Below are 27,902 nucleotides of genomic sequence, written 5' to 3' on the forward strand. Positions count from 1 at the left end.
GTTCCGCGTACAAACAAAGGCCGCTGGCAGATCTGAATCGGACTGCGCATGCGCGACTTTCGTTCCGCGTGCTAACGAAGGACGCTGCGGTGATCTGAAGAGAAATGGTGCTGCCGCTTCGCTGCTGTTTACTTGGCCGTTGTTTGTCAGCGGTAAGTGTGCAATGTCATGGCGATTGAGCCGTCTTCACAAATTTAAAGACAATGACGTGCCTGTGTGGTGCACATTCGTGTATCTTCGGTTTAATGGAATGATACTGATAGGTACTCGGTAGCCTACCTACAACTACAAGTACAAGTATCGGGGGGCAGAGGCGTCCATGAATATTGGCAGGTTCGGTGCATATCTGAGGAATAGATCGGTGCTTGTATACACTTGTGATTGTGACGTCTGTGAGGGTCTTGTGAAGAGGTGGATGTGCCAATGAGGTGTAAAGCCAGCTCTGGCAGACTGACCCGCTGGGATGGTTGAGAGCGGGGAGGTACAGCCACAGGTAAGGACAACCATGAAGAAAAGCAGTTCAAGGCATTGATTTGTTAGGTATAAACTATCACGACAAGAGTCAAACTCTTACAAGTGGAGGTATTAGGTGTACACTGAGCAGACTAGGTGGTCACCAAAACAAAAGGGGGGTTGATCGTGGACCATGTGAGCCCCTGAAGATACCTATGGTAGGGTTTGGGGGAACAAAGCATGGAAAGAGCAGAGGATGCAACACCAGAAATAAGGCGATAGAAGACAGAGACCACCTCACCTGTCTGCAATGGTGAAGTGATAGGCCCATAGACTCGGCTTCATCGGGGCAGATTACAATAATATTGAAGGCCTTCGTTTCCACGGTGAAGTTCCACGGTTCCAGAGCAAGGCTTTTCGAGGAGATCCAAGTTGAGGCAGAGGAAATAAAGAACCAGCTAAGAAAGAGTAGGGAAGATGAAGATGAAGCTCCAAGACCAGATAATATGCATCCAAGAGCATCGAGGGATGTGGTGGAACGGATAAGCGTGATGTTAATGGATATCTATAACAGGTCATTGGAGTCGGGACAGGTCCGAGAGGGTTGGAGAGCAGCAAATGTAACACCGTTGTATAAGAAAGGATCCAGAGAGGTATTGGGGAATTGTAGACCTGAAAGTTGAACTTCAGTTGTGGGGAAGATGTTGCAGCGGTCGGAAGGGGAACCAATTAAACAAACTAGCAACGGTACCCACCCTGCGGGCGGGGCTTCAATTGGGAGGCCCAAATTAAAAGGCAAAATATCAGAAATAGAAGGCTTTTTTATTTTAAACGATTCATATAAACATCCGTTAAATCATATCACACGCAAATCATCAAAATCTAAACAGTATTTGTAGAATTTCAATAAAAAGCCGCATCACTGTTCATATTGGTAAATATTATTCCATCGTGTTTGGAAAAATTGGGAAAATTGGAAAAACAATAGAGCCTATTTTACTCCAGGGGGTCCCAGGATTACCCACCCAAAATTTTGTTGCGATCGGTTCAGCCGTTTTTGCGGTGCTTGGGAACGGACTGACAGACAGACAGACATTTGGTGAATTATAGTAAGATAAAGGGACTCGTCATGGATTTATTAAAGTGTCGGTCATGATCAACAAATGTATTGGAGTTCAATGAAGCAGTTGAGGACTGGGTGGATGAAGAAAGTGCAGTGGATGTAATGTATCTGGAACATTCAGAAGGCATTTGATAATAAAGGTACCACGTAGGTGTAGGAGATCGTTAGCCAAGGTGAGGACTTGCGGAGTCGTTGGGCAAGTATCAAACTGACTTGGTGATAGGAAGCAAAGAGCGGTTGTGAGTGGGAATATGCAAGTAACTGAGTACTTCAGGGATCAGTACTAGGACCATTATTATTCATAATTTACATCAATGATTTGGATAGTGGGGTTAAGAGTAATTAAAAAAAAAATGCAAGTAACACAAAGGTTGGAGGTAAGGTAGGTAGATATATACCAGAGAGGGGGTTAATCAGATTCAGGAAAGTCGAGAAACTTTCATCGATTAGGTGAAAGATTGGCACATAAGGTGCTGCCGATGGGTAAAGATCATGAAAACAGGGATTACATGTGAATGTAAGTGTTGTTCTTGCAGCATGTCACACGGGAGGGTGGTAGTAGGTATCGGGTTCAAAAGGGGAGGGGTAAACAGACAGCACAGTGCCAGGCAGAAATAGGTAAAGCTAATGGGGCTGTAACTTGTATTTGAAAGAGGATAAATTATAAATCGAATGCCGTTTTAACACTGGACAGGAATTTAGTGCGGTCTCATCTAGAATATTGTGTGCAGTTCAGGCTGCCATAGTGAGGGTTCAGCCCCACGTTTGCACGATGGCAGGCGGCAGGCACATCTTTACCTGCCCAGTGTAGGGTCCCCTCTCATATGCTCGGTGCCCAGTGGCAAGCACCCCCCACCTGCTCGCTGACCGGCGGCAGGCACCCCCCACCTGCTCGGTGCCGTACTCCTGGACCCTCACTGCTCGATGCCCGGTGGTTGCTTCTCTGCTTAGTGCCTGGAGGGGGATGTTTAAGGCCACCAACAGCATACAAAAAAAATAACTATTTCATAGACAAGACATAAAAACTGCATGATTATGATGCATTATTACTTGCAAAATCGAAGATTTTTCAAGTATATTGGTCGTTTGCGTTTATTACTTGGCAAAAAAAAAAAAAAATTTTTTTGCAAGCATGTTGATCACTCCGGTTTGTGTGTTTGTTTGTTTGTGTCTGTGTGTGTGTGTGTTTGTGTGATTGTCTGTCCGCTCACTTATACTTGCCTACAGGTCACAATTTTAAACCGATCTTCACGAAACTTCACCAAATGGTAAAATCATCTGAAAATTCTATAATCCTCAATTTTTATCCGATTGACTTGAAATTTGAATAGGATTTACATATAGGCTAACTGAATTCAACCACCAACTACTTTTGAGATCAGCATAGGCCAAAAGGTCAACATAGGCCAATGGTCAACAACAATTTCAAATTTCTAAAATCCTCAATTTTCATCCGATTGACTTGGAATTTGAATGGGATTTTCATATCAGCGAACTGAAGTCAACCACCAACTATTTTTGAGATCAGCATAGGCCAAAAGGTCAACATCGGCCAAAGGTTCACCACTTTGTTTTCGAATTTCAACAATCCTCAATTTCCATCAGATTGACTTGAAATTTGAATCGGATTTTCACAGCAGCTAACTGAATTCAACCACCAACTATTTTTGAGATCAACAAAGGGCAAAATGTCAACAACAATTTCAAATTTCTAAAATCCTCAATTTTCATCCGATTGACTTGAAATTTGAATAGGATTTACATATGAGCAAACTGAATTCAACCACCAACTATTTTTGAGGTTAACATAGGCCAAAAGGTGAACATAGGGCAAATTTATAAAATTGTCAATTTTCATCTGATTAACTTAAACTTTGAAGACTATTTGTATAGCAGGTCACTGAATAAAACCACGAATTAATTTTGAGGTCAAAAGGATGCGCTACTGAGTGCCAATCTACTTTGTTCTGTTTTGCTAAGTGTCGCTCTATGAGTGATTTTTCATTTGTTTGTTTGTCTGTCTGTTTGTCTGTCTGTTTGTCACTCGCCTACAGGTCACAATTCTAAACCGATTGTCATGAACCTTCAAGTTGTAGAGGTAGTCAACTGAGAAGCCTATTGAATTTGCGGTCAAAGGTCATCTGGAGGACAAATTTCTAAAATCGTCATTTTTCATCCGATTGACTTGAAAATTGAACAGGATTTTTGCCGATTGAGTCACTAATTAGGGAAACAAACTATTTGAGGCCAAAAGGTCAACTTGAGGTCAAACTTCCAAAATCATCAATTTTCATCTGAAAAACAGTCAGTTTTCATCGTATTGACTTGAAAACCGAACAGTATTTGCAAATTGCCTCACTGAATTGGGAAACCAACTTTTTGAGGTCAAAAGGTCAAAGGTCAACTCTAGGTCAAACTTCTAAAATAATCAATTTTCATCTAAAAATCATCACTTTACATCCGATTGACCCGAGCTTTGATCAAGATCGTCAATTTTGATCTTGATGAAATGGACAATTTGCTGGATCAATTGCAACCTTTTCTTCGGGGGTGGGTGGAAGGGCATGGGAGGGGGTGCATTGGGCAAGTATCGTGCTCTCCATGATGTCTTCTTGTTTTCTTAGTTGTTCTTCGCCCCTTGTATAAATCTGAAGTACCCTTGTAGTTTTTACCCGGTGTTTTGCTGTATGTAAACAGGTGTCTGGACAACGTGTCTTGGTGGGACGGCTTCCTCATGTCGGTGCTGCTTCTTCTGTGCGACTCTACTCCTCTTCTGGTGAGACTCTTTTATGAACTCTCTACCAATCCTCTCTTTTATTTAATTATTCGGCTATACACTTGTTAGTTTAACCCCTAGCAGCAGAATCAATTGAGTGCTGCGAGAGAGTCAAACTGAGGCTTACATTATGAAATGGGAGTTGGAATTCGTAATGAGTGTCTGGCGTATGACGGAAGGTAAAGTTCTAAAAATGGATATTGGTTGACACCCGATAGCCGGGCTTTTTTATTTATTCTTATTTTGCTCATTATATGCTTGCATGTTTGGTTTTTATTGTCATTGGTTTTTAGTGTGACATTGTTTGTTTTAAGAGTGCATTTGGAGTGTAATGTAGTAAGATGCTGTGTTCTATAATTATTGATCTTGCTGAAATTGAACAGTGAGCTGACCTAATATTTATGCAAAGAACGTGGCATCGCTCAAGAAATCCATGGAAGTATCGGGAACACGTATGGCAAAGGTTCTCTCCCTATTCTGCTGTAGCCAAATGGCAGGCTGACTAAGTGTGGATGCGAGGCCCTTTGTTGACCGTAAATTTGCCAACCGACTCACAAACTGTTGCCCAGTTTGAAGCAATGATCATGGAGGAGAACTGCATTAAATAAGTTACAGTATCTACAGACCTTGAAATTTCTCAAGGCATTGTTTTAACCAACTATACCACTTGTGTATGCCCAAGGTTTTGGCAACATGGCTCCCTTGAAACGTCAGCAATCATAATCAACAGCAACAGTTGACTGACATCATGTCAAGAGCTTCTCAAACTGTTCATTAATTTAACCACTTATCTGGTAACATCACGGGGATCCCGAATCAAACTGCATCCCATGCAATGGAAGCAACAAGGGATCGCCACCACCAACAACAACAACATGCATTTTAAAGGCCATTTTCCCTGCTAGAGCGGGGGTTAGCCTTGCGGTCCCCATGACAATCTTCTCCATTTTGCCCTATTTTCTGCATCTCTCCTTGTTAACCCCCTTGCCCGCATTTCTTCTTCCACCATCTTTAGCCAAGTCTTTCTTGGTCTTCCCCATCCTCTACTTCCTTCTACATTCATTTCCATCACTCTTCTCAACCAGTCACTTTCATCCTTCCTCAACACATGACCAAACCATCTCAACCTGTTCCTCTTCACAGCATCAATCACAGGCTCTATTCCCATCATCTTTCACAATTCATCATTTGTCTTCCTCTCTCTCTCAACGATACTCCGCACATCCATCGAACCATTCGCATTTCCACCCTTTCCAACCTTCGTTGCTGCTCTACGTTCATTACCCATGTCTCGCTTCCATAAATCACAACACTTCTCACACATGCAGCATACACCTTTCCCTTTCAGCTTCAACGACACTCCCCTCCTCATCAGCACGCCACTCAGTTCCCGAAACTTCTTCCATGCACATCTCACTCTAGCAACCGTTGCCGAGTCTGATCCACCTTCTCCATTCAGCATGTCTCCGAGGTAGCAAAATGTTCTCACACCTTCCAGCTTCACGCCGTCTCCAAGATCCAACTCAACATTTCCTCCATCTGCAGCTCCCTCTATGCACACCTTACATTTGAATGTAGCTGCCACACTGGTTAATGACCCTCTCAGACCACTACATTTTTGATGAACCTACTCAGCGCACATTTTACATTGAATGGAGTTCACTCCGACACCCTTCCTACACACAGGACAGGGCCACTTCCCAGTTCTTTCTGCCTCACCACATGCTTTACCACTTGCCATCACCTTCGTCTTTCCGATATTCACCTTCAGACCTTTTGTCTCCATACATTCCTTCCACGTGTTCATCTTTTCCTTCAGTCCATCCATACTTTCCGCAATCAACACCAGATCATCTGCATACAACAACTCCCACGGTAAACCCTCCTTTACGTTCTGAGCCAGCACCTCTATCACAGCTACAAATAGTAGTGGACTTAGTGTTGGTGTTGGGCTAGCGGCTCGGGTGCAATTTTTCTTCTTCTCGGGTGCAATCGGGCTAGCTGAACTATATTTGCTAATGTTTGACCATTGACTTTATTCTGAGCCTGGCAGACTGAAAGCTCGACAAAACTAGTCTGCGGCAAAGCCACTTAACTACAACCTGAAGAAAGTGTTTCCTCATGTGGAGTAAGTTTATTATTCCCCCCGCCCCCGACCCCCATGACATTTTATGACCTGATTCTTAGTTTCAAAAAGTATCCTGTAGCACCTTCCATCTTATTCTGTGGTCATCGATTGAGAGAGGGCAACTCTTGAATGCTTCTCGCCATTAACATCTGCCACGAGCTGTATTGGATTGACTTTTTACTTGCAAAATCGAAGATTTTTCAAGTATATTGGTTGGTCTTGTGTGTTATTCTGTCAATCGCCTGCAGGCACAATTTTAAACCAATCCTCACAAAACTTCGCAAGATGGTAGAGTTGGTCACAATGAAGAAGCCTATTGATTTTGAGGTCAGAGGTCGAAGGTCATTTTGAGGTCAAATTTCTAAAATTGACATTTCTCATCCAATTGACTTGAAAGTTGAACAGCATTTGCATATTTATCACTAAATTGGGAAACCAACTATTTTTGAGGTCAAAAGGTCAACTCAAGGTCAAACTTCCAAAATACATTTTCATCTGAAAAATAATCACTTTTCATCCGATTGACTTGAGAACTAAACAGCAATTGCATAGTGCGTCACTGAATTGGGAAACCAACTATTTTTGAGGTCAAAAGGTCAACTCAAGGTCAAACTTCTAAAAGCATCATTTTCATCTGAAAAATCATCACTTTTCATCCTATTAACTTAATTTGATAATTAAACAGCAATTGCATAGTGCATCACTGAATTGGGAAACCAACTATTTTTGAGGTATAAAGGTCAAAGGTCAACTCAAGGTCAAACTTCTAATATCAATTTTCATCTGAAAAATCATAAATTTTAATCCGCTTCACCCGAGCTTTGATTAAGATCGTCAATTATAATCTTGATGAAATGGACAATTTGATGTATCCATGGCAATTTTTTTTGGGGGGGAGGGGTGTATTTTGCAAGTATCATGCCCTGCATGACATCTTCTTGTTTCTTTCTTTTTCCGTTGCATGCCACCAAATCTAGACTGGGGATCTGCAAATGTTTTGAGTGATGTGGGATTTGACACAAATGACAACTGGTGCAATCTCTGGACAGACAACAACATTGCGAGCAAAACTGGCCTGTAATTGGACAGAAGAGCATCCAGGTTTTGACCTCCCCTGTAAACAGTGGCCTGCACTCAACAGTATCAGTACTCTCCCTGCAAGAACATCACACCACCTCCACAAATTGATTTTTAAAGACAGCCCAGCATGTGACTGCGTTCAGCCAGATCAGAATATTCATCAAATTGTGAATGAGTTTCATCTGCAGAAATTTAATGGAGGATTTGGGGAAATCCAACTACGAACAGACATTGCTGTGACTTGGCTGTCCAACTTAGAATTAGATCTGCAAGCGGAAATTTGACATTTGCAAGAAGTGGAGGAGAACATATGCAGTATCAGGAATTATGCCTTGTCATTATTTGATGGGTCCTTCCTGATATTATAGGGACCAATGACTTCAACATCGAAGGTATCAGGTATCATGAAGCAGAGGCACAAGGCCTGTTATTTTCCTACCATAGGCTGATGGATAAGCCATTTGGGGCTTGTCTCAATTGTTTCCTCCAATCTCTGTTCTGACTGAACTTTGCCTTATAGAAAGCATTCTCCAGTGAACTCTTGCTACATTTGCCTCATCAGATCACAAATTTTCAATAAATCGGATCTTCATCAAAGTCGAATCAGTTGGTCCCTATTACACACCAAACCTGTCCACTGAGTTTTGTCCGAATCCGTCCATAACGTTTTGAGATATCTTGATCACAGACAAACGGGGATGAATGCACAACCTCTGTCCACCTTCGGTGGTGGAGGTAATAACACTTATTTAATATTGCTGCCTTCAGTTGGAGTTCAACCCATGGCATCTGAGATGCCAGTCCGGTTTTCTCATTACTAAGCAATTGTACTTGCATTGCACCTTTTAATACCTTCTGCTGTGATTGCTTGTTCCACATCTTTACATGGGTGATGAGTGCTAAAGATTTATCGGTCATTGTCAACGGCTATCTTGTGTCATCCAGTAAGCCGGGAAAGTTAATTCTCCTGCTTGTTGTGTCTGTAGTCGAGGCCGATGTGACAGTCATTGGTTCGGGTCCAGGCGGTTATGTCGCCGCCATCAAGGCTGCACAGCTCGGTTTTAAGGTGGGTGTGCGGCTTCCTGTAGCCATTATTAAAAAAACAAGATATTGTATTTAAACATGAGAATTGCTGTGTTTTTTTTTTGTTTTGGGTTTTTCAGAGGATGCAATTTCACATGGGAACATCTATATTGTGTGTCATTTATCATGCAGACTGTGTGTGTGGAGAAGGGCGAGACCCTGGGAGGGACTTGTCTCAATGTCGGTTGTATTCCATCCAAGGTAGATTTACTTTCAACTTTGTTCCCTTAATCTTGACTTCACCTCCTTTTATGCCCCTTGGCTTATCTCCCTTCATCTGAGCCATCCTTGCAATTGTGCTACCTGCTTCCTTCACAACATTCTTCTGCCACCCCTTACCACCACCCTCCCCTCCCAACCATCACCTTTTCATGTTGCATGTTTTCAATAAGTGCACGAAAAGCAATCTTTCAAGTTTGGTAGACTTTTGTTTTTAATGGCAGTTATTTGCCAATCTGATAGAAATCTTGCGTTTTCATTGAGAGTCGAACATTATTTTAAATGGGAGGCTGAACTTTGGATACCTCTTTCTTGAAATTGTGACAATGTGGTGTAACCAACTTTACTTTTCATGGTCTCAAATATGTTTAAGAACCACCTTTTGAGGCCATTTCCCCCCACAGAACAGGGGTTGGCCTTTTTCGGGCACCGTGGTCCCCTTTTTGAAGCAATGTTTTATGGCCAGATGCCCTTCCTATCGCCAACCCTGTCTTGCGACACACAGGGAATTACCAGTGAACTGGTACTCAATTTGCCGACCTCGGAAGGATGACAGGCTGGGTCACAACCCCCCCTGGCGTTAATTCAGCGATCGACCAGGATTCAAACCCAGGATCCTAGGATCCCAAGCCGGCACCCTAACCGCTAAGCCAACACCAAGCGGTCTCAAATATGTTTGAGCTTTTAAAAATGCATGTCTGTCTAGGAACACTTGAAAGATTGGGTTAAGTTAGCACCGTTCCTGGATGTCACAATGGCAATATGACTGGCCCTCTGTATAATGACCTGAGCACGACTGAGTTTCATGTTTTGTGTAAAAAGGCATTTTGTGTCCACGTTTTCTTTACAGGCTTTGCTCAACAACTCTTATTTGTACGAAATGGCGCATGGGAAAGACTTTGTGAGCAGAGGGATTGAAGGTGGGACAACCAAAATATATTTTGGACATTGTTCATGTCTCTTGTCTGCAAAGCAGCAGTTGGAAAGAGTTGAGATGTACATGTCGATGTTTGTGCACAATTTTGTAATGAGCAGTACAGTGTTTTTGATAAATTGTAAAATTGTGGGCCTTGCAAATATTTGATTGTATAATAATTAATTATTTGGAACTTTATTACCTCTGCCACCTGAAGATGGATGGAGGTTTCACCCCTGTCTGTCTGTCTTTGAGCATGATATCTCAAAGTGTTACAGACGGATTCGGACGAAATTTGGTGGACTGACTGGGTGTGCGACAAGGACTAATTGATTCGATTTTGGTTGAGATCCGAATCCAGATCTGGCCTTTCAGTGGGATACAAAACGTAACCTGTTCAGCCTGGCAGAGGTATGCGCTCTACCGAGTGCTTTTCTAGTTCTTTGTGTGATAACTGAAGCTGGTAGGCATGCATTGCCAGTCCTGGCCAACATTTTTGTTTTAATTCATTCATTTTAACAAGGACTTTGTGGATAAGAGGCAACGGAGTTGTGATTGAACAGGTAATTGCAGAGTGAAACCTCTTGGTGTCTGCAGTTACGGGCCTGAAGCTGAATTTGGAGAAGATGATGGAGCAGAAGAGTGGAGCTGTGAAGGCACTAACTGGGGGAATTGCACACCTTTTCAAGCAGAACAAGGTTAATAGATGGGAACAAGGAAAAGATGTGCTCGGTATCACAAATCATGCTGAAGGCAGAAGTGTTAATGTTTTGGATTTTAAGCTGCTGAAGTTTGAGCCGAGGGGAATTACCTTATCTCTATCAGATTGTTGATAAATCCCAGACCTTCTGTAGATAACCTTTGGGGGAGTAATCTTTCGCTGGTCTCCGTGTGCTGCCGATCCATACTTTGTGGTTCACTCTTAAAATGCTTTTGGTCAACTTGGGATTGGTACCGAAATAATATCTATAAACTATGGTGCCATTCACATCCTAATCTGATTTGAAAAATGCTTCAAGTAAGGTTCTCACATTTCCTGTCTGACCTCTCAGGTTTTTAATTTTTATTTTAAGTCCAATCAAGCAAGCATATGGAGATTGAAACTTTAATATATCTTATAATATCAAGGTAGGGATCCTGGTTTGAAGTATTGGCCTCATTCCTTCTATCTGATCAGGTAACCCATCTGAAAGGACATGGAAAGATCACAGGCAGGAACCAAGTGACTTGCCAGGTGGCAGACGGAAGCACCCAAGTGGTGGAGACTAAAAACATCATCATAGCCACTGGCTCTGAGGTCACACCATTCCCAGGAATTGAGGTGTGCTTTCACCAACACCGTCCTAACAGTAGGATTAAATGAAATATATATATATACATATATATTATATACACATATATTTATAATGAAATATATATATACATATATACACATATATTTATAATGAAATATATATATATATACATATATACACATATATTTATAATGAAATATATATATATATACACACACACACACATTTCACAATATATGTACAATTGTACATATATGTTTTTCCTTGCAAATTAAAATTAATTGTGGGGTGTGGGTGTTGAAACGTTGTTCAAGAGTATTATTCGAATGAGCCTGCTTACTCTAATATGCTGTATAATGGTGCTTGCAGGTGGATGAGGAGACCATTGTGAGCTCCACTGGTGCACTTTCACTCAAAGCTGTGCCTGAGAAGTTGGTGCTCATTGGTGCAGGTGTCATTGGGGTGGAGCTGGTATGGGCAGGGTGGGGTGTGTTGTTTGGTGTGATTTGTCATTTTGTGTTGTGGTTGTGGTTATCGAGAATTTTTGCACGTTTAGGAAACTTTTACCCTCAGGAAGAATTTAGGCTGCGTGCAGGCCTGAGCTATCGTTCAGTTTCGTTTCATGGAAGTGGTGATAATACAAAGCAAACGTTTCAGGGCACCGAGGGAGAGAGTTGCAGAAACGTTTTGGGGCACCAGAAGTATTTGCTTGGTCTGCCACAATCATCACTAAAGCTCACATTTCTCCATTTCCAAATAGAAAATGTAAAAAAATGTGTATAATCGGTCTACACTAAAAGTTCTCCATGTGACCGATGCCCAAGGCTATGTAATCAATGTTAATTTCAAGCACTCATAACTGACCCTGGAGGAGCATACCACAGGGTCAGATTAAACAGTCCATTGGCCCAAAGCCCGCAATCCTTTTGCCCCCCCATTCCCTTCACCACCAAATTACTGTACCCACCGATATGAAACATATCACTCCTATACCCTGGTGTTGGGCTAGCGGCTAGGGTGCCGGCTTAGGATCCTAGGATCCTGGGTTCGAATCCTGGTCGATCGCTGAATTAACGCCAGGGGGGTTGACTCAGCCTGTCATCCTTCCGAGGTCGGCAAATTGAGTACCAGTTCACTGGTAATTCCCTGTTTGTCGTTAAAGGCGGCAAAAAGGGTTGGCGTCAGGAAGGGCATCAGGCCGTAAAACATTGCTTCAAAAAGGGGGCCGAAAAACAACAACAACCATGGTCCCCGAAAAAGGCCAACCCCCGCTTGCGGGGAAAAATGGCCTCTAAAGGTGTTTTTTTTTTGTTTTTTTACAACAACAACATGCATTTTAAGGCCATTTTCCCTGCTAGAGCGGGGGTTAGCCTTGCGGTCCCCATGACAATCTTCTCCATTTTGCCCTATTTTCTGCATCTCTCCTTGTTAACCCCCTTGCCCGCATTTCTTCTTCCACGATCTTTAGCCAAGTCTTTCTCGGTCTTCCCCGTCCTCTACTTCCTTCTACATTAACTTCCATCACTCTTCTCAACCAGTCACTTTCATCCTTCCTCAACACATGACCAAACCATCTCAACCTGTTCCTCTTCACAGCATCAATCACAGGCAATATTCCCATCATCTTTCGCAATTCATCATTTGTCTTCCTCTCTCTCAACGATACTCCGCACATCCATCGAACCATTCGCATTTCCACCCTTTCCAGCCTTCGTTGCTGCTCTACGTTCATTACCCATGTCTCGCTCCCATAAATCATAACACTTCTCACACATGCAGCATACACCTTTCCCTTCAGCTTCAGCGACACTCTCCTCCTCATCAGCACGCCACTCAGTTCCCGAAACTTCTTCCATGCACATCTCACTCGAGCAACCGTTGCCGAATCTGATCCACCTTCTCCATTCAGCATGTCTCCGAGGTAGCAAAATGTTTTCACACCTTCCAGCTTCACGCCATCTCCAAGATCCAACTCAACATTTCCTCCATCTGCAGCTCCCTCTGTGCACACCTTACATTTGAATGTAGCTGCCACACTGGTAAATGACCCTCTCAGACCACTACATTTTTGATGAACCCACTCAGCGCACATTGTACATTGAATTGTAGAAAATGTAAAAAAATGTGTATATCGGTCTACACTAAAAGTTCTCCATGTGACCGATGCCCAAGGCTATGTAATCAATGTTAATTTGAAGCACTCATAACTGACCCTGGAGGAGCATACCACAGGGTCAGATTAAACAGTCCATTGGCCCAAAGCCCACAATCCTTTTGCCCCCCCATTCCCTTCACCACCAAATTACCGTACCCACCGATATGAAACATATCACTCCTATCCTAAACACAATAGATCCAAGATGGCTAGCAAGTCAGGACGGCGCATGCACAGAATGACTATAAACTACTTCATTAATTATAATACATAAATGAATAATCAACAAGTACAGATACATTAAAAGTACACTGCCTCCATGCCAAATAAATAAACATCCTCCAGCTCATGGAGACTGTATTGGGTCGGAGAGGTGTACATTAATTGATTGATTAATTGCATAATTAAAATCAATAAATAATGATCATGAAATATTTTCTTAATCGATTGGCTAATAGAATATTGGCTAATCAACCACCAGTGCTTCGTCTGAAGCTGTAACTTTTTGAAAACGAATTAAATAAGTCATTAATCGAAAAAATTACATAATTAATCGATTAATTGATTAATTAATAAATCAAAAATATCCTATATAGCCACATCACTTGGTCGCTGTCATGTCCAAATATTAGTTTCCTAGCTCAAAAGGTGCCTGAGATATTGCCCATATGAGAAAGAAAATAAATAAATGATTAATAATGGAAGAAAAAAAAACATAAAATAATTAAATAATTAATCAATTGGCTAATAGAATACCTGAACCACCACCGTTTCATCCAAATCTGTAACTTAAAAAAAAAAAAATTAGGCCATGAATCAAATAATTAAATAATTAATCGATTAATTGATTAATCAAAAAATACAAAATAGCCTTTACAGCTAAATCACTTGGTCATTGTCATGTCAAAATATCAGCTTCCTAGCTTAAAAGGTGCCTGAGATAATGGCCAGATGAGAAGGGAAATAAATAAATACTTAATTAATCGCTAATAATTAAATAACTAATCAACTAATTGATTAATCAAAACACAAAAAAATACTGTTTTTGCCAAAGTACTTGCTCACTATTTTGCCAAAATTTCAGCTTCCTAGCTCAAAGGATGGCTGAGATATTGCCCGGACAAACAAACAAGAAAACAACCGGAGTGAAAACTGAGTTCTCCCTTTCAGCATGCAGCGCCTGGAGATGGCATAGGAAAGGAGCGGTGTACAACAATTTATTACCAGTAATTAATAATTTCTTACCTGTTTGACTAGATCACAGAAGCCTCCATCATGTCTTGCTGATGGAGAATTCCTTGACAACGTCATCAAATGACGGGGATTTCATGATTGTGTTTTCATTTGCAAGTAAGCTAACGGCATTCAGTCTTTTCTGGCCCATTGTTGATAGCAGATGATTCTTCACCCGTTTCAGAAGCGAAAAAGATATTTCACCTGAGCAGTGTGACACAGGGTGACACAGGGTGACACAGTGTGACACAGTGTGACAAGATGGTCAAACACTCAGACTGTCTTTCAATCCAGAAAAATCTCACATTCTCTGTCTTTCTATCTCTCTCTCTCTCTATCTCTCTCTCGGAAAGGACCGTTTGGCAAACTGGGTTTCCCTATTAGCTATGATCTTTCTTGGGCAAACCACATTTCAAAAGTGGCCTCCAAAGCCAGCCTGGCCATCCTCCATTGAACAATGCCCTTCCTTGGCAAACCTGAACTCCTATCCACCTACAAAGCTTTCATCCGTGCTTGATGGAATAGTCCTCCCCCTCTAGGCTGGCCTCCAAAGGCTTTATTCTTTCACTACCTCACATCTTGCTCTGCTCGTGGAAACAAAAGCCTTCAAGATCATTGGAATCTCCTGTGATGCAGCTGTCTGAGCGTACTACTTCACCATTACAGACAGATCGGTGGTCTCTGTCTTTCACAGCCTCCTTTGTGGTCTTGCACCCTCTGCTCTTTCTGTGCTTTGTCCCACCCAGGTTTCTGCAGGACACACATGGTCCAGAAAATCAATCTCATTCTTCCCTCCAGAACTTCAAGCTAGCTTGTCACCACCATTGCAGATCGCCCCATCCAAAATAGTGATATTTTCTACCCGAGTTAACACCCCACACCACCCCTCCCAAATTTTCAGTTTTTCCTTCCTGAGAGTTTGCTTCTCTATCCATCTTATCCACCCCATGCATCATCCCTTCCCTTTCTTTATTTCCCACATCCCTTATTTGTCCAAGTCTCCCTTTATTTTGTCCTTCAACCCTGCCTTTGGTGCCCCCCCCTCTCTTTCTACTGTTCCTTTTTTTCTGTTGCGTCCTGATCTGTTGTGTGTTCTTGCTCTTCCACGAGGCTCGACTTTGTTTCCAAAAATGTAGAACGTTCCGGCTGTTTAATCCTGTGGAGATTATCACAAAGTCGGCAAAACAGCACCATTGGGGTTGTTTTACCAAGCATTTAGTAAATGCAGCAATCAATTTGTCGAATTTGTGATTCTCGAATTTGTCAAGTCCAACCATTTGTAAATTCCAAAATTACATGATTTTGTGAAAAGTATGGACAGAAGTTATTTGAGGGTGGTAACAAAAGGATTGATTATGAAACCCATGACGTCATCAACTGATCCAATTCGTATGTTTGATTAGCCTGCAATCTTAGTGGATTGTGCCAATACACTTACATATACGCTCCTGGTCACATTGATGCATCTACGCTGGCATGTTATATCCTTCAATGTTCAAGCTTTTCATGGCTGAATAATTTCAAGCATCCTAATTTGCTGAAGTTGGGCTAGCGGCTAGGGTGCTGGCTTAGGATCCTAGGATCCTAGGATCCTGGGTTCGAATCCCGGTCGATCGCTGAATTAACGCCAGGAGGGTTGACTCAGCCTGTCATCCTTCCGAGGTCGGCTAATTGAGTACCAGTTCACTGGTAATTCCCTGCTTGTCGTTAAAGTTGGCAAAAAGGGTTGGCGTCAGGAAGGGCATCCGGCCGTAAAACATTGCTTCAAAAAAGGGGACCAAAAAACAACAACAACCACGGTTCCCGAAAAAGGCCAACCCCTGCTTTGCGGGGAAAAATGGCCTCTAAAGGCGGTTATTTTTTTTTTTTTTATCCTAATTTGCTGAAGTTACTAATTGCATTAATTGTAACTTCTTAATTACCAATTGTATCATCTTGATACTTCACTATCTGGAGGATCCTACTAGGTTCTACTGACGTGTGCATTTCCATTTAATTGCATGTATTATTACCCAAGGCATGGTCCCTTGAAACGGGGGAAATCTCGATTTATTTATTTTTCCCCCAAATATGTTGCTCTGTTTTAATTTGGTTAGTTCTTCAAATAAGGCATGGATAACCTCGGTATTTCTGAATTTGAAGCTATATTGTGATGTCTGTGTGCTCCCAGAGATTCATCGCACTGAGATCAATAGTCAGGAAGATATGAGTCCAAGAAAAGGGGCAAAATTCCATAAAAAGTCTTTTTGCAAACAGGTTGTCCGTCTTTGAGACCACACACAGCATTGTTGGGAAGATATCTCGTGGGAGAACGTTTTACCCAGAGTCCATCACGTAGCTGTCTCTCCAATTTCAAGCAATACCTCTAATGAAACGAAAATAGTTTTGTAGCCACTTCTCAGCCTAAAGTAATTGTTCTTCAACTCCCACTGATTAGCTGCCATAATACTGTCCATGAAGTCCATTGGTTCAGCCCAATTTTGGAACTACCTTTTGCATGATATTCCTGAGGTTGTTGATGAAATTTTTATTACTTGTGAAAATCGAAGATGTTTCAAGTATTGGTCTTGTATTTCATTATTTATCATATTTCATTATCATTTTCAAGTATTTCAAGTATTTATTGGTCTTTTCAAGGTTGGTCTTGCACGTTTGTCTGTTTGCCTGTTTGTATGTCAATTGCCTACAGGTCCGATCCGATCTTTATGAAACCTCACCAAATGTTGTTGGTCATAAGGAAGGAGCCTATTGATGAGGTCAAAAGGTCAACAACTTTGTCAAATTTCTAAAATCCTCAATTTTCATCTGATTGACTTGAAATTTGAAGATGATTTGCAAATCGGATCCCTTAATTCAACCACCAATTATTTTTGAGGTCAACAGTCTCTCTTCTTTTGAGGTCTTTTGAGGTTTCTCTTCTCCCCTTCCTGTTCAGGCTGGAGTTCCTCAAGGCAGTGTTCTGGGCCCTGTGCTTTTTCTGGTCTTCATTAATGATCCCTCCGACTCTGGAAAATCCATCTCTTTGCTGATGACTCCACTCTATGCTGCTCCATATCCCAACCCTCAGATCGGCAGTCTGCAGCCTCTTCACTCTCTGCAGACCTGGACAATATCACAAACTGGTCAAACAAGTGGAACATGTCTTTCAATCCTGACAAATCTCACACTCACTTTGTCGCTCCAAAAAGACCGACTGGACAACCCTCCCATCTACTTTCTGAACAATCCTCTTGAAGAAGTTCTGTCACTCATGCGTTTGGGCCTCACTGTCTGCCATGATCTTTCCTGGGAAAACCATATTTGCAAGCTGGCCTCCAAAGCCAGTCGCCGACTGGGCATCCTCTGTCATGCGAAGTCCTTTCTGGGCACTTCTGAGCTCCTCACCACATACAAGGCTTTCATCCGCAGCTCGATGGAATACTGCTCTCCCCTCTGGGCTGGTGATCCTACCTCACACCTGGCTCGGCTTCATGCGGTTGAAACCAAAGCATTCAGAATCATTGGAATCTCCCGCGATGAAGCTGATTCCGAGGGCCTTTCTCTCTGTCACCGCAGTCAGGTAGGTGGTCTTTCTGTCTTCTACCGGCTCCTCTCCGGCCTTGCTCCCCCTCCTCTGGCTGTGCTCTGTCCCCCAAATATTCCTGCAGGACACAAGATCTGCCAGCAACCCTCTTATGGTGAAACTGCCAAAATCATGACTCTCTGCTCACCTTCACTCCTTCATTCCTTTTTTTTCTCCCGCCTCTGGAACAAACTCCCACACTCTCTTCAATCCCTCTCCTCCCTCCAGGTCTTTAAAACAGCTGTTCACCACCATCTCTTATCTTCCCCCATCAAAACCTTGATCTTTTCTACCCCCGTTAAAACACCCAAAATCCGCCTCTTTAAATCCTCAACTTCTTTCCTGAAATTCCTAGAAGTGTTCATTTGCTTTGTACCATGTACCACTCCCTCCTCCCCCAGTTCCCCTCTCCTCTTCCACAGATCTACCGACGTCCCTGTTCTCTACTGTTGTGATTGTGTGCTTCCCTCTCTCCCCCTCTTGTCTCCCGCTCCCTTCATTGCATGTTTTATGTGTCTGTGCATGTTTTCATGTTGAATATGTTAGCTTTTACACGAGCCTCGATTCTGTATACATAAAAACTACAAAAAAAAAACGTGGGCCAAAGATCAACTTACTTTAGGGATTTTGCAAGTATTTTGCCATGCACAACATATTGCTTGTTTATTTATTTTGACTTCTAGAAAATATGATCGATTTAAGGTTGGCAGTTGGAATCCTTACTATAATGGAGCAAGTGTGGATGTCACTGAAACTGCAAAATTTACATGTGGTGGAAATAGCACCATATTTGGTGGTATCCAGTATTACAAATCATATTCCTTTGTCTTGATATGAAGTTTGATATCTTGTGATCAATAAAATTTATCTTATAAATGACGAAAATTATAAAGTGCATTTCCAAAAATGTGCCACAGCACATTGCCCACCGACGAAAGTGGGCCGAAAGCGGGCCGAAAGCGTACCCACTGGGCGGGAGTACCTGCTCGTGCACACAATGCATTCACAGTACTTTTAGAAGGTGCAGCCTAGTTTTGCGGTCAACATTGAGACGTTCCTGGAATGTTGTATCAGAGCACGTTCTTAGGAGGTGTGACATCATTGGTATATAAAATAATCCAGACACTTCCCACATGAGTGAAGCCTGGTGTTGGCGTAACGGTTAAGGTGCCTGGCTTGAGATCTTAGGGTCCTGAGTTCAAGCCACTGTCCCACAATTGAATTTAACACTAGGTGGGTTGACTCAGCCTGGCGTCCTTCCGAGGTCGGAAAAATGGGCACCAGCTGAATGGTAATGTGGGGCATTGCATCAGCGGCACAGCTGCACCCCCAGAAAATGATGCAGCCAAGTAGCCACAGGCTGCATACGAACCACCACATCCCACATGAGCTTGCAGACTTGACAATTGACAGCAAGCATCCCAACCATCACAAAAGCATGGAGAAGACTGTGTATCGTACGTGCAAAATGCTGCCCCATCTCTCAATGAGTGCATGCATGTTTATGCTTTAACATTTGTGATATTAAACACTCAAACAAAAATACATATGTACCAATGTTGGAGAGCTACACTTTAAATATGCTAAAAATATTTTTTACATAATATTCTTGCATGCTTCACCACTTGTTATTTCCCCCTTGCCGTCAGGGCTCTGTGTGGCAGCGCCTTGGTGCTGAAGTAATTGCGGTGGAGTTCCTGGGACATGTCGGAGGCATTGGAATAGACATGGAAGTATCCAAGAACTTTCAGCGTATCCTGCAAAAGCAGGGCATGAAGTTTAAGCTAAACCACAAGGTTACCAGTGCATCCCGGCGGTCAGATGGCAAGATAGACGTGCAGTGAGTCATTTGCCGACTTTTCTCCCATATGCTCACTCTGATGGTATAGCTACACTTGTGTGGAGTAAACTATGGGTATCTTCCTACTTTTGCAGACTGGAACCTGCAAAGGGTGGTGCAGCAGAGACTCTTGCCTGCGATGTGCTCCTCGTGTGCGTTGGCCGGCGCCCTTACACACAAAACTTGGGCCTCGAAGAGGTCGGGCTTGAGCTGGATGAACGTGGGCAAGTGCCCATCAATGCACGCTTCCAGACCAAAATACCCAGGTGTGAATGCTGCAGAAATAGTGACGTCACGGCTGCACACACCATTCTGGGCTTTTCTAAGATTGCGGCAAAGATTGTCATGTGCTGCGGATAGCTTTTGTGTAATCAAGTTGATTGGAATTGATGATATCAGGCCGGCTAAAATTCGCATAATAGCTTTACATTTTGGTGATACGTCTCCCATGTAGAAATGCATTTGAGTGATCCAAAAAGTTTGAATGGATGCGAGTTGATCATGAATTGCAAGGTGCTGTTGCCGAGCCAAGCTTAGTGACTCCCACAGACTTAGACTCACCATTTACCATTTATAAGGTGGGCAGTGGGCACTGATTAGGGGTGGGTCTAAAATAACACTCGTGATCAAAAGTTGTGAAGAAAAATGCTTACTTATCCCCTTTGTAGCCCAGACATGTCGCTGAGTGATTATCGGCACCTTTGAAGCATGAGGTTTTAGTGATGAGTTTGTGACGGCAGAAGCCTTGAAATGACTGCTTATCTGTACTATATTGTATTCGCTTCCATCATTGCTGGGAACGCGGTCATGCCGCTGGTGCGGAGCCCCCTGAAGGTTATGGCAGGAATTTGTAATTTGTTCAGGGTGCCGGCAATAACCTTTCTGTTGGCGAAAGATCTTTAACGCCCTTCGGCTAATGTTAATGCGTGGGACACCCGGCTTAACGTCTATCCGAAGGACAGCACACTTTCTAATACCCAGTTTGTGAAGCACCAATGCAACTGTTTATAGTCAGGTCGGGAATCAAACCCAGACTGGACCTCTCCATCCTATCATATTGTCCTAAATATCTCTATGTTTGGTCCTCAATCACACTGGTGGGACAAATGCATACATGTAGTCAAGAGCCTAATTTGGAGTAATAACGGTAAGTTTCACATCACATACTGTGCTTCATTTTGCTCTCATATATATTTTTTGGAACAAATAAAAATCAGGTTAACCTTCCAACGCCCTTAAATAACAATAATATATCTGTCGACTTGTGTATGCAATAAGCTATTTGGGCCATCATGCTCGTCATATCTACATCTCAGCACTTCCACCTTTGGCATGCAGGCAGTGCTGATGCACCTCATCATAAGCAGAGCATTAGGCCATGCCGCCAGCACAAATTGGCCGACACAAAAACAATGATTTCCAATGTGCATGGCCAAAATGCAGATGGTGCGATTGGCTTTGTTCCCATCAAAAAATTTTTGTTGTAATCATTTGCTGATTGTCTTTACCTAGTATGCTGACATGCTTGTGTTTTATATAAAATGTGTATTAACCTGCTATTCCTTATCCAATGTCATGCAGTATTTATGCTATTGGCGACGTGGTAGCTGGGCCGATGCTGGCACACAAGGCGGAGGATGAGGGCATCATTTGTGTAGAGGGCATGGCAGGTGGCGCAGTGCACATTGATTACAACTGTGTCCCCTCGGTCATTTACACGCATCCAGAGGTTGCTTGGGTTGGGCAGACAGAGGAACAGCTGAAGGAGGAGGTATTTGGTGTGTGAATCGTGTTGATTATGTGCAATGTACTTCAACTCTTCCTCTATCTCAGATTTTTTTTTTTCTATCCCAAATATAATTTTGATTTAATGATACGTATTTATTATTAAGCTTCTTGTAGGGTTTGTTTCTCCAATTAGTGCCCCCAATCTTTAATGGTACTCCAGAGTTTATTGGACCCCTAAGAGTACTAAACCGCCATTTAGGGTTTTTTCTGCCTTTGTCTGAACTGTATCTCGGAGCTGGCTGGGACTTTGGGAATGCATCAATAATGGGAATAAAACGTATGTGGGGTTGACAAGTTGACCTTGACCTCATTTTTAAGGTCATGACCTAATTATATAATCTTTTACATTTTTCAACAAAACTCCACGAAGGTTTATCCGACGAGGACGAAAAGCCTGGTGTTGGCTAAACGGTTAGGGTGACTTGAGTTTGAGTCCCTGTTGTGCCGTTGAAATAACACCAATTGGGTTGACTCAGCCTGCCATCCTTCTGAGGTCAGCAAAATGAGTACCAGCTTAGCTTACTGGAAATAGGGGGAACTGCATCAGTGGTGCAGCCATGTTCCCAGCTATTATGCATCCAGCACCCACAGGCTGTATATGAAATAATCAGACCAAACTTGCCCTCCCTAGAGAACCTAGAGCAAGGTGCATTTACGCTTGATTTGCATCACACCCATCCGAGTTAAAGGTTAAGGTCAAATGACGGTCTGAAAAATGATGGTCGTGTTTTTTGTCATCGCTCAATTTTGCCAATGTGGAATCTCAGACCCCTTGGCCTTCCAATATGTTCTTGCATCATCATAATAGTGTACCTGCACTGAAGTTGTGCTCCATATATTTTGTTAGTGTCCTTGACCTAGTTTTTTCGGATTGTGACCTAATTACCGAAAAATGTTTTTTTTAAAATCATAACTTGAATCATTTTTCTTCGATTTCCATAATGTTGAGTTTTTTGGTTAGATGTTAGGTGGGGCGGAACATTTTCTTAATTTGCACTCCATCCCTAAATGTTGACGGTCAAGGCCATATGGTGTTCCAAAAAGAATATGCCATCATTGGATCATGAGCTTACCTTGGCTATTGCTTTGTGATCAAAGCTACCGAGTTATTATTATCACTCTTATTGATTGTTCTTCATAGCAGCTCTTGTGTTGTCTGGAAAGGTATGTTAATAACATGACCTAATACGGAGGCAATGCTTCCCCTTGAATCTTCACAGAATGTCCCTTACAAGGTTGGAAAGTTTCCTTTTGCCGCGAACAGCCGTGCCAAGACCAACAATGACACTGATGGGATGGTCAAGATCCTTGGGCATAAGGATACCGACCGACTGCTGGGGGCGCACATATTGGGAGCGGTATGGCTCGATTGTCATCCATTACCCTTTGCATGTTCCAGTTGGTTCAAGTCTGCCAAGTTAGTGTCAATTCCGTTGTTGTCATTTAATAGATGCATGCAAGAAAAAAACCCACTCCATCTGTGATTGAACAGTATTTTGCATTCACAGATAGTTGTGAAATCAAATGGCTTATTTTAACACGGAGTAATCTACTGGAATGAATCTAATGTCACCGTGTTACTCGTACATCCCACGCTGAACGGTTCACGGCTACCTGTGGTGTCGAGTGGACGTGCAAGACGTGCTTGGCAGCAACAACCAAGCCGTAGTTTAATTTGATTCTAAAAGCACTGACAAAATATAATTTGGCCCTTAGGACCACGTAGACGTTGATGCACATCTCAACCAAAAGCTGCTGCCTCAGATACTAGCCATGTTGATAAGTGACCCCTGAAATGTCACGTAACTGTTAAGACTTTGAAATAATTTTGAGGTTTTTTTTTTTCAAAAGGGTTTAATTTGAGATATGTGTGATGCAGGTGATGGAACGGAGTTGGCTGTATTTTGAACATGCTTTCTCAATATCTAGGGTACACTCTGAAAGGGTGACAGGTTTATTGTGCACACTCGTACAAATAGACTGCAATGCCCTGATTCTCACAGTGCAACGTTGTTTAAAATTTCACCTCAATATAGTCGAGTTGCATTGTTTGCAACCCGTCTCTGATGATTGCTCTTAACGAGACACCTGAAAGATGGTTTGTGGAAAGCTTTTTGGGAGGCGGGGGAGGATTGACAATTAATTGATGTCCTAGGCGTATCCATGTACCCAAGTTTAACGATTTGTGGGGAGCAAAGAAGGAGAGCATGAGGGACAGAAACCTCGGCACAGATAATGCTAAAATTATAAGGTGCTCAAAGCACATTTTAAAAATCTCAAACTGATGAATGATTTATGATTTTTTTTTGAGCAAATGCTAGTGAAGCTTATGGTGGAGGAGGTTGGGTGGTTGGTGGGGGGTGGGGGGAGGGGGCTGAATGTGCAGATATTGTGCTTCGAAAGGGAAAGGCCAAGAAAAAAGCAGCCATTGAACCATTTGATTGTGTGGTTGCAATTCAGAACAGCGGTGATTGCTGTGTGCAGGGTGCAGGAGAAATGATCAACGAAGCGACACTTGCGATGGAGTACGGAGCATCGTGTGAAGATATCTCTCGTGTGTGCCATGCACATCCTGTAAGCATTTTCATCTTCTTACCTTCACCACCGAAGGTGGATGAACATTGTTTTCATTCCTGTCTGCCTGTTTGTCTGTCTTTGAGCAGGATACCTCAAACAGTTATGGACGGATTCAGACTAAATTTGGTGGATAGGTTGGGTGTTCGACAAGGACAAATTGATTCGATTTTGGTGAAGACCTGGATACGATAATTTTTTAATTTTCTGGGTGATTCTTCACCATTGAAGCAGACTCTGCTTTGCGGAAGAGTTTATACCGGTGTTTCATGAATAGTTGTGAAATTGTACAGACATTATGGATGCTGATGCTGAAACATGCTCAAACCAAGTATGTGAGATTCAAACGCAGTTCATCATAAAAGTCAGGAATATTGACTGTAATGGCAGAGTTTAATCTTATAGTTTGCATAAGATGAAATGATATATCCCTTGTGCTGAAATCGATGTATATTAGACGTACATCAACATCTTCATTGCATAGGTTGTCTGAACGCTTCTTGTTGGTGGAAACTATGGCCAATGTACGTCACATGGAAAATATATCGAGGAGCATTTGTTACATTATCTTGTATAACATTTTGTTCCTTCAATATAACAGCTGAGAGAATATATTGGCTTTGCCTGAGGGCGGAACTCTTATAATTGCGAGCTTGTATGGTTGAGTGGATATCCATCCTCTTATCCTCCCAAATTGTTTAATTTTGGGTCTAATTGTATCATTGAAGTGCATGAGCAACATCAAGTTTATTAGGAGATATACAAGATGAATATCCAAGAACAGAAACAGAACAGCAAATATGATATGGCTATCACAAATTATCATGGTATGGGCTAAGGAGAAGAAGTTAGGCAAACTGGGTGAAATAAAATCAGGTGTAAGGATTTCAGCTCCAAAAAGGTCTAAGACGAGAGACATTAAAATGAGCTCCATCCCACTGACCGATCATCCGTCCATGTAATGTATACGTGATATTTCAAAAACCGTTGAACCGTATCACAAAGCTTTCACATTGCAGATATATATTCCTCATGTTATTATCTCAACCTGAGTAGATCACTGCTGTGATTTGCGGAATTGGTGCCATGGCAACCATCTCGGTAACTTGGCTTGTTTATGCGATATTTAAAAAAACCCGTTGAACATTTAGCTTTCAGATGTATTCCTCATACCACCTATAATGTGGGGCACCTGGAGTATCAGCTCCTTGTTTTTGTATACATGGTCGAGACTCATGGAAGTGCTAGAGCAGAATGGAAAGGAACAAAATGGAAAAGTGGGAAACACCAACAGCAGATTAGAAATGAGAGCGAGATCAAGGGGAGGGAGAGAAGGACACAATAGGGATGAACAAGCTGCACACAAGCTGCAGCACAGCAGGAAGAGGAAGGGAAAGTGGGGAAGAAACAGAAAAGGAACAAATTAACAGATAACTAAGAAATTAAATAGGTGATGGAGGGGGGGGGATCACAATAACTTGGAAAAGGGAGTTCATGGGATTGGGATAAATTGGGAGGGGAGGGGGGTAAATTGGGTGAAAGGGATCATGAGAAAAATGGGCCGTCTTGAAGCCCGGGAGGAAAGAATATGACTGAACGGACTGAGGAAGTTGGTTCCACAGGCAAGAGAAAAGAGGAGCAAATGAGTAGGTGAGCAGTGGGCCTGGATTTTGGGAGTTTAATAAGAAGGGTTATTGGCAGACCATGTGCACCCTGCAGAAACCAGGGAAGGATGGAGCCAAGAGGGCAGAGAATGCAAGACCAAAAAGGAGGCGGAAGAATAAAGGCCACCGACCACTCTGCGGGGTGAAAGACGCTACCCTTATTCGTGCGAGATCCCAATGATTTTGAGGGCCTTGCTTTCCACGACATTAAGAAGAACAAGGTGTGAGGCAGGGGAACCAGAGCACTCCTGAACACGAGCCTCGATCTTGTATACAAAAAAAAAAGGTGTTCTATGAATTCTCGTTGTAAATGCAGCTGCCATGGTTACTTGGGCCCAAATTAAAGCTTCATGTCACAAGCATTAGTGTATTGAGGTTCATATACATAGTGGTTTGTACGTGTCTGGATGATGACCACTTGTGTTGGAAGAGGAAGTAAACGGAAATTTGGAGAAATGCCCTTTGAACCACCTTTAGAGGCCATTTTTCCCCGCACAGCAGGGGTTGGCCTTTTTTGGGCACCTTGGTCCCCTTTTTGAGCAATGTTTTATGGCCGGATGCCCTTCCTGCCAACAACCCTGTTAGTCGCCTATTGCGACACACAGGGAATTACCAGTGAGCTGGTACTCAATTTGCCGACCTCGGAAGGATGACAGGCTGAGTCAATCACCCTGGCGTTAATTCAGCGATCAACCGGGATTCAAACCCAGGATCCCAAGCCGGCACCCTAACCGCTAAGCCAACACCAGGCTTACTAAAATTTGTAAGACTAAAACGTCTTTGTAAGCCCTTTGTAAGACAAATTATTTGACAGCTTTGTGTGAGCACCCCATCAAACTTTACAACTGCATATAGGAGGAGATGGTAGATTTGTATTGGACATTCAACTCTTGCATTACCTGTGAATAACAGTGATTCTGCTCTCACGACCCTCAGACCGTGTCAGAGGCCTTCCGCGAAGCCAACCTCGCAGCTTATTTTGGAAAAGCCATCAACTTCTGATCAACACTCCAGGACGTGGACGTCTACTCTCTTCACTGCTGACATTCACATCCTGTATCCATCACGCTGGATGCTCCAAATAGTATGTTCCTTAGACTATGCGGTTGTAATTTGGCATTGATGAAGGAAAACGTCTCCAAATCAATGGATTTGCATTTAAGCCACCTTCAGTGCGGTTGCAGTAATCGCATTAATATTTTCCAACTTATTTGGTGTCACAATTTGTTGGACTTGTTCACTGTGTTGAAAGTGGTAACTGCAGTTTTTATTATTTTTTTGAATTCCTAAAGCCAATTGATTTCTCCACACTTTACCTTATATGAGCTGCTTGGTTTCACAACTGCTGATTCTGGAGCCATTTCTTGCTTTGATCTCTGAATATCTGGTAATATTTGAGATGTCATATCATGAACAAGCTTGTTGGCTCATCGTCATTGCCTCACTGCTTTGTACGAGTGCAAAATCCCAAATTCTCGTTTCAAAACCAGAGGTGGCAAGGTGATAGGATGAATGAAATTCACAAATTCTGACAGGTTACCTACTCGCATTGACTTTTTAAAATAAAAAAAGGATCTACATTGTAATATTTCAGCCTTCTTCAATGAAGTTGTGATTGATCATTTTAATGTGAAACTTTATTTGTTTTCAAAATACAATTGAACATATGGGTATAAAATAAAACCTTTGGTAGTCATGCGCTGTGCAGCTTTTGCAATATGTAAATGATTGCATTTCAAATTGCGAAAGATGATGGGAATAGAGCGTGTGATTGATGCTGTGAAGAGGAACAGGTTGAGATGGTTTGGTCATGTGTTGAGGAAGGATGAAAGTGACTGGTTGAGAAGAGTGATGGAAATGAATGTAGAAGGAAGTAGAAGACGGGGAAGACCGAGAAAGACTTGGCTAAAGATGGTGGAAGAAGAAATGTGGGCAAGGGGGTTAACAAGGGGGAAATGCAGAAAATAGGGCAAGATGGAGAAGATTGTCATGGGGACCGCAAGGCTAACCCCC

At 42.5% G+C, this 27,902-nt stretch overlaps 1 protein-coding gene across 1 annotated transcript; it reads left to right on the forward strand.

The window, feature by feature from the left end:
• Positions 1–27,585, forward strand: DLD (dihydrolipoamide dehydrogenase). Its single transcript, XM_068134991.2, has 14 exons — positions 1–152; positions 4,274–4,352; positions 8,547–8,626; positions 8,776–8,844; positions 9,713–9,782; positions 10,376–10,476; positions 10,956–11,099; positions 11,443–11,544; positions 19,673–19,863; positions 19,959–20,129; positions 21,445–21,634; positions 22,872–23,009; positions 24,136–24,225; positions 26,826–27,585. The coding sequence occupies exons 1-14, from the start codon at positions 105–107 to the stop codon at positions 26,889–26,891; spliced, it is 1,539 nt and encodes a 512-aa protein (XP_067991092.1). The 5' UTR covers positions 1–104; the 3' UTR covers positions 26,892–27,585.
• Positions 27,586–27,902: the final 317 nt, after the last annotated feature.

This window comes from Myxine glutinosa, chromosome 1, assembly GCF_964187855.1.
Source record: "Myxine glutinosa chromosome 1, kmMyxGlut1.1, whole genome shotgun sequence".
NCBI classification, from domain to species: Eukaryota; Metazoa; Chordata; class Myxini; order Myxiniformes; family Myxinidae; genus Myxine; species Myxine glutinosa.

What these genes read in the sequence shown, in the direction of transcription:
- DLD (XM_068134991.2), top strand. Translation starts at nt 105, where the DNA reads ATGGTGCTGCCGCTTCGCTGCTGTTTACTTGGCCGTTGTTTGTCAGCG. An exon ending in TTGGCCGTTGTTTGTCAGCG is followed by an intron (nt 153 to 4,273) that starts GTAAGTGTGCAA and finishes GTATGTAAACAG; the next exon opens with GTGTCTGGACAACGTGTCTT. An exon ending in GTGTCATTGGGGTGGAGCTG is followed by an intron (nt 11,545 to 19,672) that starts GTATGGGCAGGG and finishes CCTTGCCGTCAG; the next exon opens with GGCTCTGTGTGGCAGCGCCT.